At 39.2% G+C, this 20,935-nt stretch overlaps 1 protein-coding gene across 4 annotated transcripts in view; it reads right to left on the bottom strand.

The window, feature by feature from the left end:
* Positions 1–2,069: 2,069 nt before the first annotated feature.
* HAAO (3-hydroxyanthranilate 3,4-dioxygenase) overlaps positions 2,070–20,935 on the bottom strand; it is a 38,032-nt gene continuing 19,166 nt past the window's right edge. For all 4 annotated transcript variants that reach the window (XM_075204155.1, XM_075204154.1, XM_075204156.1 and 1 more), the window contains exons 4-11: positions 18,801–18,884; positions 15,834–15,940; positions 13,868–13,957; positions 10,743–10,786; positions 7,517–7,662; positions 6,555–6,623; positions 5,016–5,098; positions 2,070–2,286 (exon numbers count right to left, since the gene is read on the bottom strand). In XM_075204155.1, coding sequence (XP_075060256.1) covers positions 2,208–2,286; positions 5,016–5,098; positions 6,555–6,623; positions 7,517–7,662; positions 10,743–10,786; positions 13,868–13,957; positions 15,834–15,940; positions 18,801–18,884 — 702 coding nt within the window. In that variant the 3' untranslated portion in view covers positions 2,070–2,207. The remainder of the gene's footprint in view (positions 2,287–5,015; positions 5,099–6,554; positions 6,624–7,516; positions 7,663–10,742; positions 10,787–13,867; positions 13,958–15,833; positions 15,941–18,800; positions 18,885–20,935) is intronic.

Raw genomic sequence — 20,935 nt, 5'->3', positions numbered from 1 at the left:
CAACAGGACATTAATAAACAGGTTTTATAGGTAATTCATTATGATATTAATAAAGTGACCTAGAACATTTCATACCAGCAATGTACTCCTGTCTAAAATATTATATATGGGATAATGTGTCCCTTATTGTAAACTATAGGGATATTAAAATCACTGATATACATACACACACATACAGTATATATAAACACTTACAAAAATACATATAGAACTATGTATGTATACCACATACATACCAACTTTTAAGAATTCTCCCCTGGGAGATCCGGGGGAGAAGTCATGTGACATAGCCCCGCCCCCACTATAAGAGAAGCCGAAATTCACTGCATTGAATGGAGGGGCGGAGCTTAATGATGCAATGAAGCCCCCCCCTCCATTCACTGCCATAAATTACGGCAAATGCGGGAGCTTTGCCTACTCTTCCGGGAGTCCATGAGGACTGCCCGAAATTCGGGAGCCTCCCGGGAATTCCAGGAGAGTAGACAAGTATTGTATACCATATACCAGTGGTTCCCAAACTGGGTGCCACGGATCCCTGGGGTGCCGTGGCAATCTCACTGGGGTGCCGCGGCTAGGGCTGGTGGTAGACAAAGCAGGGGCAATTTAGTAATTATTTTGGCTTAGGGGTGCCTTAAAAAACTTATGGGGACCCTAAGGGTGCCTCGAAATGAGAAAGTTTGGGATCCACTGCCATATACTGACCAATAGACAAACTGAACTTAGGAGAGTTACTCATTCATTTAAAGGAGACTTTATAAACTGAAGCTAGTATATTTACTAAACCGCGGGTTTGAAAAAGTGGAGATGTTGCCTATAGCAAATAATCAGATTCTAGTTGTCATTTATTTAGTATAGTCTGCAAAATAACAGCTAGAATCTGATTGGTTGCTATAGGCAACATCTCCACTTTTTCAAACCCGCAGTTTAGTAAAAATACTCCAAGGAGAAGAGGGGGCAGACAAAGGTCATTGTACTGAAGAGAAGAAAGGATCAGACATTATACAGCAATAAGTATTGTGGACGTCAAAAGAGGAGTGGCTTCTACAGAAATGGGCGGACTTTCACCTAAAAGTGGTTGGTTTGGGGATCAACTGGGTGGGGTTTAGGCATATCAGGGGCGGGGCTTACTGTGTCACCATGCTCCATGTCAAATATACAAATATACTTACATCATTTACAGCATAATAAAGAGGAAATATCTCTAATCATCTATTATATAATTTATTTGACAGCTTATGTAACAACTTCAGGTTCCTCACCTATAAAAGATTTTTCTTTCAAATATATGTTCCCGTCTTTTAGCTATGCCTGTAAAGTCGTACGCATTCAAACACAAACAGGAGTACATCTCACAATGGCACTGTACTGCAATTGACCTTTATTTTAATGTTACTAGTAGCTCCTTTATATAGAGCAGCTTATATTTTAGGGTTTACTGATCCTTTAAACAGGAAACGTGATGAAGTGATGCAAAGTTAGAAACTTATCTGATTTGAGTGCTTACTCTCCTGACCAAGCTGTTCCATGACTCTCAAGAAGTGGGGTCCGATTCGTTAAGGAAAGTAAATTTAAAATGTGATGGCAGATTTATCGTAGGGGTAAGGCATGTCCTAGATCAACTTTACATTTCAGTGTACAACTAAAGCTATCAAATATTTGTGTGCTGGATGAAAAAGCAGCCAGTATTTATCTTATGTGCAAAATAATAAACTAATGTGCACCCCTTGCATTGTAACATGGTTTTGTCCAGGATAAAACATACTCATTTTTTTGCCTTACTTTCCTTAATGAATCAGGCCTGTCTCGTTTATATATAGGAGAATGCATCCCTTACTGTGAATAATAAGGATATTAGAAGCCAATAAGGATTTCCATGACCATATAAAGACACGGGGATAACATGCTGAGTGCCTTTAAACAGGCTACAGAAATCAGAGTATTATTTCTTAAAATACACAATTTTCCTAAAGAACACTGAATTCAAGACATAAGAACTCACCAATTATAAACAATGACATTATAACTTACAATTTAGACAGATTATTATTATTGACCGAAGTTTATACATATCCTAAGATATTCATCCTTTAATTTCCATATACATAGTATTATTGCAATATATAATCACTTATGACATTTATTCATGGGGCAAATGTTTCATGATGAAGATGAGGCTTGTCTCTTCTGGAAATCTTGTCATCAACTCATTAATTATATCCTTTCCTTTTAGCAGGATCTTGGTGAATGCAGAAGGCGATACACCCAGCTTCTCTCTTCCAAGAAAACCTGATCCGAGAAATAAGTAAATGTTACTATTTTGTTCTTTGTAAAACAGACGGCATAATTATTCAGCCTCTAGTAGACACAGACCCTGTAGCAGAATATCTAGGCAACATAATAATAATAATAATAATAATAATCCCTGATATTTACTGTTAAACCTGCTCTTTCATTTAAATGGTGCATTATACAGGATCATGCATTATATTAAAAACAACATATATATTGTTCGAGTCATAGGAATAAGGATCTCCATGCTTAGAAATTATACTGAACATCTATACAGGATAGTTTAAGGATAAAGCAAAAATGTCTAACAGAAATAAAAACGTATCTATTTTTAAATCTGTTTCAACATCATCATCATCATTAACATTTATTTATATAGCGTCAGCATATTCCATAGCGCTTTACACTTGGGCACAAACACAGTAATAAAACAATACTGGGTAATACAAACAGAGAGGTAAGAAGGTTCCTGCTTGCAAGCTTACAATCTATGGGACAATGGAAGTTGAATATATGAGGTTAAGTCTACATATTGCATTTCGGTCCAGCCAGTGATAAATGCTGGGGCAGTTTTGTTGATGGCCTTGTAGGTTAGTATAAGAATTTTAAATTGGATTTGGTAAAAAACAGGCAACCAATGTAGAGACTGACAGAGTGGCTCAACAGAGGAAGAACGATTTGCAAGGAAAATCAATCTAGCTGCTGCATGCAAAATAGATTGTAGGGGTGAGAGTCTGATTTTGGGAAGACCAGTAAGGAGGGAATTGCAATAGTCGATGCAGGAGATGATAAGTGCATGAATTAAAGTTTTTGCTGTGTCTTGTGTGAGATATGTGCATATTGTGGAAATGTTTTTTAGATGTATGTAACATGATTTAGATATAGAGTCGATGTGAGGAACAAAGGATAGTTGTGAGTCAAGGATTACACCTAGGCAGTGAGCTTGCGGTGTGGGATTTATGGTCATATATTTAACAGAAATAGAAATGTCAGGCAGGAAGCTTCTATTGTTGGGTGGGAATATTATTAACTCTGTTTCGAAAGATTGAGTTTGAGTTGGCAAGAAGACATCCAAGATGAAATGGCAGAAAGACAGTCAGTAACGTGAGACAACACTGATGGTGAGAGATCAGGAGAGGATAGATAGATTTGTGTATCATCCGCATAGAGATGATACTGAAATCCAAAGGAGTTTATTAGCTTTCCTAGAGAAGTGGTGTAGATAGAGAATAGCAGATGACCTAGGACTGAGCCTTGTGGTGCTCCATCTGATAAAGGAAATGGAGCAGAGGTGGATACAGAGAAATTAACACTGAAAGAGCGATTAGATAGGTAGGATGAGAACCATGATAGGACAGTGCCTTCAAGACCTAGGAATTGTAACATTTGTATGAGAAGAGAATTTCTAGAATGTTGTAGATAATGATAGCTAGAATCTGATTGGTTGCTATGGGCTACACCCCCACTTTTCCTTTTTAGTAGGTTTGATACATTCACCCCGTAGAATACTGTCTTACAATATTCATGCTCATTAAACTGTATCCTTTTCATAGCTGAAGTTCTCTGGTACCTCGTGGAAATAACTTTCACTTGCAACTGCCCCTGTATATCTACAACCCATCAAGTAAAGCTTAAAACTATGTTTCTACCCCCCTGTGCTTGTGAATTGAAATTCCATCATCATCCTGTGGCATCAGCTACTAGAATTATTGGTCCAATTTACAAGAGATGCAGAGCTAACTATCTAAAGCTGGGTACACACTACAGGGTTTTTGTCCAATAATCGGCTCAACCAGCCGACATACGACCGCTCGTTCGAAAGTCGGGTCAGTGTGTGCAGTGACACAAGTCTGCCCAAGTGGACAATTGTCGCCTCATTTGGTTGGTCGTACCATTCAATATTTTCCAATCAATCACCTAACGATCATGCAGTGTGTATGCACTCATGCTGATTATCTCCATAGAGTTTACAGAGTCGGCCTCTTTTCAGCCGATGTTAGCACTGAATGTCAGAGTGAATAAATATAGACAGTGGTGTAGAAGGAATAATTCATTTGTTCGTTCTGAGAGAGAATATTTCATTTCAGAGTCACAGATGCTAACAAAATTCATTAGGACTTGTGGATAGCTATAACAAGGCGGTTTTAATCAGTGTGACAATGTGACAGTAGTGAATGAATGAATATTGTGCTGTCATTCTCTGAGGACTAGAGAACCAGATAAAGGACCAGATGAAGAGCACAGATCTGAAGGTAAATCGTGTCAGTGTGTATGGATGAATCACCAGACTGATCGGACCTTCAGTCGTAGGTATAATCGTTTGAGATAGCACGTTGGTCAGAAAAATTCTTCAGCTTTACAATCCGTCCACCATGTGAAGCAGGTGGTGGCAGTGATTCTCATTACCACAGATCCTATTGAGGTAAACCATCATTATCTTATTTGATCATTATTTCTCTATTATTTGATCATTATCCCTCTCTCTCTCTCTCTCTCTCTCTCTGTCTCTCTCTCTCTCTCTCTCTCTCTCATTACTAGCTCAATTAATTCATTTGTGTACTAGACATGGGGCAACAGCAGGATTGGTGAAACATTACACCTACACTAAAGATGACATTATGATGACTTAATAAATCTCACTTTGAAAAACAAGCACATTGTGGAATTGTCACTTAAACCATATAATATATTTGAAGAAGGTTTTAGAATTAAATGGGCACACTTACTGAGACTGGGGTGGGATGAGAAGACTGTCTCCAGTGGTCAGTGTCACCTTTTCATCATCAACAGTTACAAATGAGGAGCCTTCCTGTAATGTGTTTTCAAAATAACATATAGTTAACAAATAAGTAGCTTATATTATAGCTTAGACCAGTTTACTTCCCTGGGATAAGTGTGATAAGAGTTCATGTCGTAGTGAGATAGAGAGAAGATCACGCTTAGTCATTTGATTACTTGACACTGCAACACAAAGCTGTAGGGAAGATCCATTCCAGAGATCTTCAGGATGAAGCTGACTTCCCACAACTTTCATATCGACAGGATCTTTTGACTTGTGTCAATTATCCATCACCATCATCATTTATTGGTACACAACTCTGCAGCGTCAGACAGTCAGGATGACAAACCATACAATATACAAATCATACATGAATACAGAAGACGTACCTACAAGGTTGACAAAGATGGTGCAGATGTGAGACAGTCGGTAGAGAGGAACAAGGCAATGATGAGACAAAAGGAGCTAGTGTCACTCAGATTGTGGGTAGGACTGTAACTAATATAACACTAGAGGGAGTAGTATCAGGTGGGGTAGAATAGGCTATAGTGAAGATGTAGGCTTTGAGATATTGAATACAAAGGTAATTGCATTCTGCTATAAGATAAGTGGTTCAGGAGCGAACAAAATATTGTTCTTCCAGTTATCAGCACTGGACAATATTTCAGGACTATCCAAGTACTTTGGAAATATACACTCACCATTGAGATAATTCACATATATATTAGGTGCAGCGCTGAACAGCACTCTATAACGTTGAGATACTGAAGGTTGAAGGAGAGTCTGATTGGGTGGGTTAGGGTTCCATAACAGAGGAGCAGCACGGAAGAAGTCTTGGAAGCGGGAGTGGATATCAGGGGGAATCCGAAGTGCAGGTCGGAGACAAACCTTAGAGGTCGAGTGTCTTATGAGAGTTCAGAGATATATCAAAAGTTGGTAAGGATTTTGAAGGTGAAGTTGTTTAGATTGAAGCGGAGTCTGGAGGTAATGTGGAGGGATTTGCAGAGTGGTGCAACAATGTGGAGCAGCGGGAGAAAGTGAAATCTTCAGGACAGATTGTAGCGGGTAAAGACAGGTGAGCAGGGGCAAACGCAGGATTTATAGAGAGGGGTTTCCACACCACACCGACAGTGGGCGTGAACAGCATTCATCGGGGCGTGGCTATAATTTTAGACAGTGTGTGGCTGCTCTCCAACTCTTCCTATCCTCATACTATACACGGGCAATGCTGCGTGCACTACTGTTAGGTGCACACTACTCTCCCTTTTCGAGCAGAGCCGTGTGAAGTGGGACATACCTCCCAACTGTCCCTACAGTCAAGACAAAGTCCTGACTGAGTGTGTCAGACCAGTTGGCAGACTGTCCTGCTCTCAGGGGGGTTTCCAGGCACTAGTAACCCCCCCTGGGTTTGCCTATGGTGAGGGAAGGCCAGGTAGCAGGATGCTGATGTAGTCTAGTTCTAGACACACTACATTCTTGAACACACCAGTTGCCAAAGCCAGGTATCTATGTCCGACTTCATTTCTTCACTTTCACCTGTTCCATAGACTGCTGCCTGAAATCGAAAAAGAGTTTGCGCTGTTATTTCATAAAAATATCATGTACTTGATGAAGGAAAACTGTAGAGGTTTCTATCTCATTGCATTTATTCATTCACTTAATGGTAATTTCTGGATAAATTATATAAGTAGGAAAAAACCTTAGCAAATCCATTTTCTATTACTGCTCTCTAAATACAATCAGGGTCTCCGACACTTGAAAAGTATTTTATTACTGACAATTGTTATTTTTACTGACATATTGTTTGCCTAATCTGAAAATATTCCAAGAAAATATAATTAGGAGCAATCTTAAGGACAACGGAGCAGTAATTTAAAAATAAGATTGAGTAGACATACTTGTGCTCAAATTACTAGTATACTCACTTCAACATACTTGCAGTCCATAAAATAAATAGAATGGAATGATGTCCCACAGACAAACATCAAAGTGAAACTGGGCAATGGGGCAGGATATAGGTTATTGCCAAAGTTACTGCAAAGTTCTGCAGACAGTTTGACCTATATAAGTTATCTTATAATGGGAGATTGTTCGTGGGGTAAGTGATTCCTCCAGCAAGTTCTACTAGTCAGGCAAAGGATTTAGGGGTAAATGTATCAAGCTGCGGGTTTGAAAGAGTGGAGATGTTGCCTATAGCAACCAATCAGATTCTAGATGTCATTTTGTAGAAGGTACTAACTTAATGATAGCTAGAATCTGATTGGTTGCTATAGGCAACATCTCCACTTTTCCAAACCTGTAGCTTGATAAATTTACCCTTTAGTGTAAGCCCAGAGGAGGAGGTGAGGCTCCAGTGTTTCAGACATACTATAGTTTAAAGAATGGGTGACTCATAGACAGGCTATAAATGTAACTTTAGTTATTTTGTTTGTATGTGGGCTGTTGTACCTGTGTCTCATGAAGACCTTCAAACAAAGAAACATATTTTCTCTGATCAATTTCCAAACGACGTTCATCTAGCCAGCTCTGAAATGCAAATGGCTCCATGACCTTCTCCGTGTTCAGAGGGAATGGCATTTTCTCTGATATTTGGTCTTTAAGTAAACAGAAAAAAATATAATTTGAAAAGATAATTTTGAAAATATCAAATTATCGACAAATCCACTCAATGTTTTGATTCGCCAGACACGAACCCCCAAGTACTCATGAACATTCCAATTAGAGGTCTGTTCTCAGGACTACAGAACCACTAACACCTATGCAGTGTCACCTTTCAAAAAGGCAGAGAGCTTTCTGTTCACTCGAACGCTCCCCGCCTGGAGAGTAAAAGAGCCCAACACCCACCTAGATCTCCTTTCCTAATCAAATCGGAGCCCACTGCCCCCAGTATTCAATCTGGTGAATAAAGAGTAACATATATTTTAGCAAGGCAGGGGTATTTACTAGCTTTAAGCGCATAGGAAATGATAAGGGGTTTATGAAACACATATCCAGGGCTTAACAATATAGCTCATCATCATCATCATTTATTTATATAGCGCCACTGATTCTACAGCGCTGTACAGAGAAATCATTCACATGAGTCCTTGCCCCATTGGAGCTTACAGTCTAAATTCCCTAATATACACACACACACACACAGAGGCAGACACAGACTAGGGTCAAGTTCGATAGCAGCCAATTAACTTACTAATATGTTTTTGAAATGTGGGAGGAAACTGGAGCACCTGGAGGAAACCCACGCAAACACGGGGAGAACAAACAAACTCCACACAGATAAGGCCATGGTTGGGAATTGAACTCATGACCCCAGTGCTGTAAGACAGAAGTGCTAACCACTGAGCCACCGTGCTGCCCTGCTTACTGCAGCAACAGACCATGATACAAAGACTACTGTAGATGCAACAATTGTAAAGATAAATGTGATTTCTTTTCTGCATTGTATATCTTTCCACGGAGGAAAAAAATTGTCAGGGAATTGCAACATCACATTTTTGCAACATCCTAATCTATATAGCAAGAACAAATTTGCATCATTTGAGGACATCAATTAACAACAGTCTGGACTGGCTGTAAAAACGTGATTGTGACAGTGAAGAGAAACAAAAACTGAATTACTGAACGAAACCTCTGCTATATAAGGGTAGCGAGATAATACAACACTGGGTATTTCACATTGTCTGCTGCACAAATGCTCCTAAGAGACGACCAGAAAAACTTTTCTGTACTGATTTTACGCAACTTATCATTTCAGCAGCACTAAAATGAATAATGCAATCTCAATTAATAGGCATTTTTCATATTCTGCTGAACAACCATTACAGTGATTTGCTGACCTAATATGATCTCGGATCTTAATATTTAAACTTTAAACATTATTTTCATGCAGTAATCTGAGAATGGAATATATTATACTGTTATAACAGTTATGCAGTTAACTAAAATATTGAAAGCAAAAGAACATCTATAATGTTTTCTGGTCATTCAATATGCAGAGAACATGTTAAATTAGGTTACATCTATTTTCAGAAAACCTATATGAGATTTGCTGATGAAAAGCAGTTTTAAAACAACAAGTTACTTGGATTATTTCATGACAGTGATATCTACAAATTTAGAAGTTAGAAGGAATTGATGAGCAATGTGTTATCCAACAATCTGATGAGCTCAAAAATGGCTTTGGGCTAGATTTACTAAACTGCGGGTTTGAAGAAGTGGAGATAGATGTTACCTATAGCAACCAATCAGATTCTAGCTTACATTTTGTAGAATGCACTAAATAAATGATAGCTAGATTATGATTGGTTGCTATAGGCAACATCTCCACTTCTTCAAACCCACCGTTTAGTAAATATACCCCTTTATCTGTGAAGAGTTTGTATGTTCTCCCTGTGTTTGCCTGGGTTTCCTCTGGGTGCTCCGGTTTCCACTCCAAAAACATACTGGTAGGCTAATTGGCTACTAACAAAATTGACCCTAGTCTGTGTGTGTGTGTGTGTGTGTATGTTAGGGAATTTAGACTGTAAGCTCCAATGGGGCAGGGACTGATGTGTGTGAGTTCTCTGTACAGCGCTGCGGAATTAGTGGCGCTATATAAATAAATGGTGATGATGATGATGATGATGCTTTGGATATTTCGGCTCTGATGCAGCGATTGGGATGTATGCCAGTTTGCGTAGCCTATCTTGCATGAAATCACTCTGACCATGCCCACCGTGGACACACGCATATGGGCCTATGCAAGTTTACGCCCTCCTACGCCTGGGATGGGGGAGGGAACACTACAGTAAAGTTGTGTTGCGTATTGCTGTTCATGCAGACCTGCAGAATCACGCATCTCTACTAGTTAGAAGAGGCACCTTTTGCATCTGCTATAGAGCCGACGCCAATACCCCGCTGATAATGACTACTTGTACGCATCTCAAGATGTAAACAACATTGCATATGAGGAAATACAATATTTTTCTGTGTTCTTGTTTTTTTTAAGAGTAATTTATTCTCATTTTGCATTCAACTCTACATAATTCCCTTTGGGGGGTATTCAATTGTTGCTCCGGCCGCCGGAAGAACGAGCGCGTTAAAACTATTACCGTTTATACGGTAATTACTCGCTGAATTTTATCTCGAGTAAACTACCGTATTAACGGTTCTTACGCGCAAGTTTACCGTATAAACAGTAATAGTTTTAACACGTTCGTTTTTTTGCGGTCCGGAGCAACAATTGAATATCCCCCTTTGTGTTTACGTCCAGTTAATTGAATTCAGCCACCAAAAGATAAGACCAAAGTTTTGTCTCCAATGGTATCGGATAGAGAGGAGTAGAAAAGCCATTTCATGGATATATCATCTTTTTTTATGCCCTTTTGTTCAATTTGTTATTTACTAATCATTTTAATAAAGTATGGTGTTAAAGAACAACATTTTAAAAGAAATTTCTTCTGAAATTTAGAAATTGAATTCCATATTTGCTTATTGTGAAACGCTGAAATTTGTAGTAACACTAAAATTGTGTAGATCTATAACATTTGCCTTTAAACTAAAAGTAGTTATATCATCAACATCATCATCATCATCATCATCATCTACTTATATAGCTCCTGCAGGTTTATATAAACCAAGTCCAGCTTGCTTTGAATCCACTAAGTGTATTAAGAGATTTAAATATCATTGTTACCTGGGTCAGGTTTTCCAGTTTTATATTGTTTTGAGTTGAAAAATCTATGAAAAAAAGAAAGAAAAAATGATATGAATATATTTATTATTCTAATATAGAGTAGGTTGGCACCTTATAGTTATCACCACTGCAAGTGATATATTTGATGGGCTTTAGTCAATGGCTAAAAGTCGCTCTATAGAAACCAATAGGATCAGTGACACCTACTGGGGAAGTAATGTACTCTATCAAGTAAAACACAGTTTTCCACAATACATTTGATCAGGAGTAGCCTAATTTTAGTAAAATTTCCACTAAGGGGAGTAAGTTTGGCAATTTAAAGTGTAACATTTAATGGATTCATGAACTTGAAATGATGAAAATGACAATGTATCCCCCATATGAGAATGATAACAATATTATAGGTATCCCAGGGTTACTGAGATCATAGAAGCACCAGGGCACAGTGCTTTTTATATAAGTTATGGAACTCCCAGATGAATTCTAATATTTTTAATAATTTAAAGAAGATGATACATTATTCCTTATAATACACAAGTTTTAAATTGAAAAGAAAATCTGTTCATTAATATACAGATACACTCTGACATATGTACACAGACTCACAATGATGATGACTGACACAAAAGAAGAGATTAAAAAGGTTGCGAGGTCAAACAATGTGTCTCTGTGGGATGTTTCATGTAGGAACCATCGTTCATTTTTGCTTGGACCTCTTAGCAATAATTGCAGTAGTTCTGTGCAAGAACACATCTTGCGGGATTTTAAATCTGCCCAACAGACTCACAATGACACACAGAACCACAATGATACACAGAATCACAATGACACACAGAATCACAATGATACACAGACTCACAATGACACACAGACTCACAATGACACATAGACTCACAATGACACACAGAATCTCAATGACACATAGACTCACAATGACACACAGACTCACAATGACACACAGAATCACAATGATACACAGACTCACCATGACACACAGAATCACCATGACACACAGACTCACGACACACAGAATCACAATGACACACAGACTCACAATCACACACAGAATCACAATGACACACAGACTCAAAATGACACACAGAATCACAATGACACACAGACTCACAACGACACACAGAATCACAATGACACACAGACTCACAATGGCACATAGACTCACAATGACACACAGACTCACAATGACACACTGAATCACAATGACACACAGACTCACAATGACACACAGACTCACAATGACACACAGAACCACAATGGCACATAGACTCACAATGACACACAGACTCACAATGGCACACAGACTCACAATGGCACACAGAATCACAATGACACACAGACTCACAATGGCACATAGACTCACAATGACACACAGACTCACAATGACACACTGAATCACAATGACACACAGACTCACAATGACACACAGAATCACAATGACACACAGACTCACAATGACACACAGAACCACAATGGCACACAGACTCACAATGACACACAGACTCACAATGGCACACAGACTCACAATGACACTTGACACAAGTCGATCAACTCTTCTTACTGGTCTGTGTGGTATTCATCAGAAGCTACCACTCTTGTTAGGAAATAATTTAGTACAAGGATGCAGCTTATAACAAGTCCCAATTAAGCAACAACAACTTCCTGTTTGTTAGTACAGGTCGTGTCCTTGATCTTGAAAGCCGTTGTGGTCATGAATAGAGAGAAAGGGAAGGACTTCCATTGTCTTTCATGTTGGTCCATCACTGACTACTTCCAAATGTCTCGCTTGGCTTTCACTACATCTGGATTGTGTCAGGATCGGAACTTGACATCCACCGTTTAACATAGTATTTAATATAGAATGCTTTTTGATCCAGCGTAATGTTTCACTACTACATTACTGTACATAAACATTTGTAATTATATTTATTGCTTGGCTCATTTTTATTCTTGGTTAATGTAATTATTGGCTCTCCTCAGATGGTGTACTTGATATATATGAAGTGTTTTACATGTTATATGTGTATGCCATCATTTGTCCACAATATCTATATTTATCTCAGAGTATTATGCCATTTACAAATGATGGGCAGCAGTCAAAGGGGAAACTTAGAAGTGGTGGTATGGAAAATGTAAGTGCATGGAATGTGATAGAATGTGCATGGAATGTGATAGAATGTGCATGGAATGTGATAGAATGTGCATGGAATGTGATAGAATGTGCATGGAATATGATAGAATGTGCATGGAATGTGAAGGCAATAGGAGAAGTGGTGGTATGATGTACCACCGTATACACCCCCACTTCCACCACTGATGATTTTTATGTCTTCTGTGTTTTTTTAAAGTAATTGATTGGGGTTTTTTTTATGTATGGGTAGGGTATGTTTCTTTTTAATGTATATCTTCTTATATTTATATATATATAACATTTCGGTTGTTTGTTTGTTTGTGTTGTGGCGAATATCTTCCACAGCTAGGTAAATCTTGCTTAAATAGCGTTTTTGGTCTAATACGGTAGTTTACTCGCTGAATTTCATGCGAGATGAAATTCAGCGAGTAATTACCGTATAAACGGTAATAGTTTTAGAGCGCTCGTTTTTCAGGCGGCCGGAGGAACAATTGAATACGCCGCATATATATATATATATATATATATATATATATATATAGATAAATATAAATTCTTTCGTGCCTACTCTCCTGGAATTTCCAGTAGGCTCCCGAATTTCGGGGAGCCTTCCCAGCGTAGACAACCTCCTGGGCGGGATGGAGGCGGGGCTTAATGATGCGATTTCTCCCGGAGGAGAAGTTTAAAAAGTAGCGGGTATGCATGAACTCTATATCCAAGCATCCAAATATCCCTACAATCGAAAGGGTCACTGTGCACTTAGTTTTGTTTGTACGTTGAATTGAACAATTCTATAGGGAAGGTAGATTGTACCACAAATTGTTGATTATGATGATGTGTATTTAACTATAAACACGTGCAGCAAATGCAAGTTCCCGATTGTAAATTATTTAAACCTGAATAGCATCATGACAGCTAAACATACAACAAATTAGCACAAGTATCACATATTACGATGCACAGTAGATGGCAGACTTACTCAGCAATTACTGGCCCAAGCTGTATTACAAGATCTTCACAGTAAAACCACTTTTCAAATAAAACTTCGGTGGAATTGTCAACATAATACCTTTAAAAAAAATGATGTTATAAATATATTAGTTTTATGGCGAGGAGCAACAATAATCTACTGTATGTAGAGCAGCATGGTAAAAGGATGACAAGACCTACACTACTAATTTATTAAATGAATCAAGAAGTTATTTACATGCCCCCAGCTAGCACATGACCAGCATTTCCATTGAGAACCACAGGATACAAGTTTAAAAATCTACATGTCTTTATATATACTTCTGCTTTTTTTTCTGTTATCTTGAAATGAGCTCATTGGCCACTAGAGGGCCCCTCTGGATACAGTGGGCCTAATTAATCTTTGGACGTAAGTCCCATTGTGTGCGACGTGAAATTGTTCTGCGCAATCTCAGAATTGGACCTTACACCAGTGAACGCAATTGCATCCAATTCGAGTCCAAATGCAAAGTACTTGTGACTGCCTACTACTTGAAGGGCGTAAGTGGGGGGGACGCACGTAACCAGCGTAGAATAGGGACGTGCCAAGGTCAAGCACACGCACATTCGTCTGGTTCTAGCTCTTGGCTCCTCTCAGGTATGACTTTTTTACAAGGCAGGTGTAAGTGCCGACTGATAGTGATGACTGGAGAGTACACATTCCAGAAACATGTATTTGCAAGTAAAAGAACCTGTAAAAATAAATTTTATGTACCGTACACTGGGTGGGATTATCCCTTAAAGAAAGCCCACAAGTTCTTTGTTGCAACATAACATCTAAGTATAACCCTGTCAGGCAATGCTATAATATACTGCTGTGTGCAGATCATAATTACGCTAGAAACATTTCAAAACTGATGTCACCTCCTCCAGGAAGTAATTTAGTGTGCTTTGTTATCATGTTGACTAAATCTGCTTGATCTCAATATCACTGTACTATTAGCAACGGTAGTTAGCATGTCAGGTGCTCCGGTTTCCTCCCAAAGTCCAAAACCATACTGGTAGGTTAATTGGCTTCTATGGGTGTTAGTGTGTATGCTTATTTTGGTAGAGAATTTAGATTGTAAGTTCCACTGGGGCAGGGACTGATGTGAATTATTAAATATTCTCTGTACAGCGCTGCATAAAATGATTGGTGCTATATACATAAATTATAAAAATATTATTATAATTAATAATAATAATCATAATAATAATAGAGAACTATATTATGCAGATTGTACTAGCCAAATAAGTAAACAGAAACATAATTTGTCTTCATGGCTCCTATACTGGCCCCACGGTGCAATATCATTTTGGTAAATGTGGTCAGAAGATGATTGCTAACAGCCTCTGTGGCCAAATTGCATACTGATCCTGTGGATGGTCAGGCAAGCCGAGGACTGGTGCGTGGGAGGAAGAGCAAAGTACCAAATTGAATTCCAATAGTAACAGCCAAATGTCAGGTAACTTCAAAAGGAATAATGGACAAGTATGGAGCCAGACGCTAGGGAGAAAACCTGTTGCTCTGACACTGACACAGTGTTCATAGCAGTTTTAAATAGAACTTCCAATTTGAAAACCCCACCCCTGCAGCTGCGATCACATGACCTCGGGAACAGCAACACTCAGGAGAGCCACGCGCCTGCTGTTTAAATCAGGGTTGATCAATGAAGGCATCACTGGACCCCAAAGAGGCTAGGACCTTGCACTAGGTAGAAGGTAAGTCCTGCAGAAATGATATCACTAATGTTTACAGTGTTATCATTGTTCTTTCTTTATATAGTTCTTACATATTCCGCAGTGCTGTACAATAGGGGGCACAACAGTATAACAATACCAAATAATATAATGAAACAGAGAGTGTGAGAGACAGTATACAACATTCTGGTGTTATTACTAATATTCAATTTATTCCACATGGCATAAAAATGAATGTTCAGAATATAAACATTTACCTTAGACCATCTTTCTCTGTTTCATACCTCATCCTCTCAAACACGAGCCCCACCGTGTGTGGGAACCTTTGAGGAGAATGTGGTATCCGAGCTGGAAGCAAAAACATCTGTCCAGACAGAATGTGTTATTATGGAAACAGAGACAATTCATGCGAATATAACATTATCTTTCTGTAGCCTCACACCACAATTACTTTCCTCTATAATCACACACACCAAATACACAAAAACAACAAAAGAGAGAATTGCTTGCAGATGTCTCTGTGGAGGGAAGTTCATGAAGATATTGGGCTGCTGATTTGTCTCTACTGATAATTATTCTCTACACTTACAATTATCCCTGTGGAGAATATCCTATGTGGTGTCAGGATCTGGGAAGTAAAGACAGAACCTCTGTGTTCTGTTCCCACTACTTGATACACTGTATGTTACAGAGATCAGTCTTTTCAATGCATTGGACAAACTACAGTGTCCACACGTGTCAATCTGGTCATATACACCATCACATGACCACATCTGTATAGAGGTTTACCCAGTTGTGGGGCTGTTAGACATTTGGTTACGCTAACAAGCCATCAATGTTAGAGAATGGAGCAATCTCTACCTGACCATGGCCCATTTTATAGGGTGAAATGAGGCTCCTCACATCATATTGTGCCTACTGCCTAGGGATCTCCCGGAAGGGAGGTATAAAAAGTATGTCTCACATTAATCATCATCACCACTTATTTATATAGCGCCAGTAATTCTGCAGCGCTGTACAGAGAACTGATTCACATCAGTCCCTGCCCCATTGGAGCTTACAGTCTAATTTCCTTAACACACAGACAGACAGAGAGAGACTAAGATCAATTTGATAGCAGCCAGTTAACCTTCCAGTATGTTTTTGGAGTGTGGGAGGAAACCGGAGCACCCGGAGGAAACCCACGCAAACACGGGGAGAACATACAAACTCATCACAGATAAGGCCATGGTCAGGAATTGAACTCATGACCCCAGCGCTGTGAGACAGAAGTGCTAACCACTGAGCCACTGTGCTGCCCTAGATCTTTATGACAGGAGCCCATATCTGAACCCAGCTAGACTGAGCAGAAGGATCTTTATTCTGGCAGGGCCCCAGACAATCCAATCCTGGAGAAGACCAGGCACTGTTGTGGGAAAGTCCTCAAGTCTAGGACATTAAGGCCAAACAATGTGCCCTTACAATACAGTGGGACACAAATTAGCTGAATGAAAAAGACAAAACATCATACATTAACTTCACTAAGCAGGGCTCCAATCAGAACTTTCCAGAGCTAAATTGAGGGGTGGGGACGGGAAAAGGGCTACTCTCCTTCATAAGGGGAAAGAGATCAGTGGAGGGCTGACAAATTTTAGTCCTCGGGGCAGCACTCGACTCAGCAGCCTATTTTAAAGGGAAAAAAATGCAGGTGGCCCAGTGACCCAGCCCAAGGTAGCCCACTATGGGACCAGCCCGGGGGGCATATGTCCCCCTGCCCCCCCCCAGCCCAGCCTGCCCCTGAAAGGGATCCCATCATTTTGAAATGAAAAACCATGATATTATGTGACCTGAACTTTGACAATAACATGCACCCCATATTTTTTTTAGGTCCTAAAAAGTTAAAACAGTGATAGGAGAAGAAGAAGAAGAAAGAAGAAAGAAGAAAGAAGAAAGAAGGAAGGAAGAATAAAGAAGAAGAAAGAAAGAATAAGAAAGAAGGAAGGAGAAGAATTTAATTTATTTAGTGCTTTTCTCCCAATAGGACTCAAAGTGCTTTACAGTTGCAGATTAAAAAACATATAATACAAAACAAACATATAAAAGGATTACAGAGTACAGAAGAGAGGGCTAAACATTTGTTTTTTTTAGAACATTTAGGGGTATTTATGAAATGCTTAAGTAAAAAAGTTCTACTATTTGCTTTACGCTTGTCACATACTCTGGGCCTGATTTAGACTTCAACGTAAGGATACCCCGTTTGCATATGAGCAGAGATGCATCTGCACACTTGCGTTTCCTCATCTGTATTTGGAGTGACACACAGTGGTCGAAGTGGAAATGTAGAAGTGGATGTATGAAAAATGTAATGACAATGGAAGTGAATGGAATGTGATTGGTTTACAGTGAAGGTGGTAGGAGAAGTGGCGGTACGGCATACCACCGTATGCACCCCCATTTACACCACTGGCATCTTAATATACGTGCAACCTTAAATGTAGTGTAAGTAACTGGAAAAAAAGCTTCTATATATACAGTAGCCAAAAATAATTAACTTATATTATATTTATTATTTTCCCACCATTCATTTAAAAAAATTACAAGAAAAATATTTATTGCATTAATAAATTGTGTTTTTTCAAGCTCCAAATATGTACATAAAAAATAAGTGTAAACCCTACTCTGTATTACACCTGTACAGCAGAGTGTTTGTGCCATTGAAGGCTCCATGGCTTGCCCATGGAGGTGGCATTGCCAGTCTGGAGTGGGTATAACTAGCAACCCCTTAATTTTTTCATTGCTATCTGCTTTAGGCAGCGAGGCCACAAATTCTAGCCACCCCCACCCCCCCTTGGTGACCATCCTTACCCCCCACCCCCGTGGTCCTTCCCCAGAGCCTCTGCACAAATAATGTTTCTTCTCTAGGGCAGGAGTGGGGGAAGGAGCTGGCACCAATCTCACTCTGCATCACTGAGAAAAGGTTCTGGACATAAATCTGATGTCACAATCAGGGCTGCGGGCAATGTTTGTCGAAACGCGTTTCACTGCATTCCGGCATAAGAGAGAGGAGTGCACCACGGGACTTTTACAGCCATCAGGAACCCCAGCAGACCCGGTAAACAGAGCTTGCATAATAAGTAGGCTTTTTGTTTTTCTTTAACTCTTTCATCACCAGTGGGATGGAGTTATCCTGTAAAGATGTAAAGATGTTTGGTAAATGTGCTAAATTCTGGTAATGTCTGCTGTACCTCTCCTTCTTTAATGTGAATGTCCTTGTGTTCTCCATTCTCAATGATCTTCAGACACATGTCTCCTTCCAGCTGGTAAAACAACTGTAAAATAATTTATTCAGATAACAAGTCACACTTTATGAATTGTTTCATCACAGAGGCTCATAGTACACAATAATTTCAAGGTAAACTTTGCAGAGAGCTTCTTATACAATAGGTCTGAAGTACATAATGTTCCGAAAGAACTTACATTCTAATATGAATAGCGCAGCCTGAGTAAAAGCCAAATTGTTAAGTACAATTACTAACATGGATATCATTTTTGAGAAAGTAACTTGCAAATCTGGGTGTTCCTTGCAAAGTATTGAGTAGGAGCACTGGTGCACCAAGCATTGTAGAGCAAGATTTCATTCCTCGTGGAGAGATTATTAAAATAAGATAAAGGGGTAGAAAGAACACATTTTTAGGGGACTTCCTAGCTGTGCAGAAGGACACACAGACACTATCACTCCGTGAAAATACATTTTTACTAGCTCTGAGATGATAGACTGATTAAGGCAATGGAGGGAATTCAATTGGCCGCGAGGTGCCCCCAGATATCAACTAAATGTCCGCCGGCACACATTGTCGGCCAATAGGGTGCAGAATTACTGCTCCCTTTGTTCTCACATCTCTATGGGACCTATCCCGCCACATCGCGGCCATTTGAGCCTCATCCTAAATTTTCCTGAATTTTATAAGGACGAATTTTGCCCCTTCCACTTGCACTTTGGAGAAGAGCATTTCTATTCTTATTGTGCCCAATGTAAAGATAAAAGCTTATCAACCAGATAAGCGGTACATGTAATCAGGGCCTCATTAATGGTTCAGGCTGCCCTAGGCAAATATGTTTGTAGTACCCCCTCGACTTCCACACCAGACTTATATACGTTAGGTAAAAATGAACTCATCCTTTATAAGCTGGATTCCTTTAATCCCCGCCAATGTTTTCGAAACCCAGCTCCACCTGGCTTTTTACATGGGTCACAACAATCTTTGTCACACATTTCATTAAAGTCAGAACGGGGATATGAATGAGCACTACTGAGGGTGAAGAAATGAAGGGGGAGTAAGCTGTCTCACCTGAGCCTGTCGCCATCCTTATCTCTCCTACTCGTTTATCCTCAAGCGCCCGCCCAAAGATTACTCATTGTCTTCAGTCTTTACCATGGGAATACGTCAAGATTAAAACCTTACTACATTTTTCTATCATGTTTTCCTTTTTACTTTGGAGAACAACTGTTCTCTTATATTTTAAAATGAATTTCAGTTTAAACCACTCACAATTTGCACCCAAAAAATTTGGTGTCCCCCAAAAGTCTTGCACCCTAGGCTGTAACCTAGTTGGTCTATTGGATGACAACGCCCTGCATGTAATCTAGACAGTTCTTTTGTCCATTTTGCCTCCTAAAATACTGCTCTGTTTAGCCTAATTTATGGGATAAATTAATCCTGAGAGCGAATGGACAACAGGATTGCGATTATTACACGGTCGTGCATCTTTCACAAGATGAGGAGTGTGCATATAAACATTACTAAACAAATGATGAGCCCTTTATCTAATTTTACTAATCTTGCTCCACAAATCAAAATCTTGTACCTTCACTGCCCTGCAAAACTATGGAACATGGGGACCGTCCGGGCTCCCAACGGCTGATACTTCCGCTACTCCACATAGGCCTCCACCTACCTCCACAAAAGCATGAACTTTGGCGGGAATCAAGGCGAGTGATATCACCAGAGACCTTCTGTAGGTGCCTTTTAAAATATTTAGTACTCTTTGCTAAACAACAAATAATTACATATTAATTATACGTATATCTAAAGCAGACTTCAAGGATTTTATATTATTTTACAGCATGATCGTTTTACACATTTGGGCAATTAATGAATGTGCGCTCTGATGCAAGGTATCAAATGAATAAACATGAAGAATAATTTAATTTGCTGTCAAAAAGCTGATTAAAGATGAAATGTATGTTTCCTCTGGTTAAGCTACTTCTGCTTTGATAAAAATAAACGTTTTGTATGTTGATAGGCAGCCAGCTTCCGCCTCAATTTGGATGAATATTTGTACATTTTGTCATCTCAATAAATAAGATTACCAGATTGGA

The sequence above is a fragment of the Mixophyes fleayi genome, chromosome 3 (assembly GCF_038048845.1).
Source record: "Mixophyes fleayi isolate aMixFle1 chromosome 3, aMixFle1.hap1, whole genome shotgun sequence".
Lineage (NCBI taxonomy): Eukaryota > Metazoa > Chordata > Amphibia > Anura > Limnodynastidae > Mixophyes > Mixophyes fleayi.
This window is presented reverse-complemented; position numbering and strand designations above follow the sequence as displayed.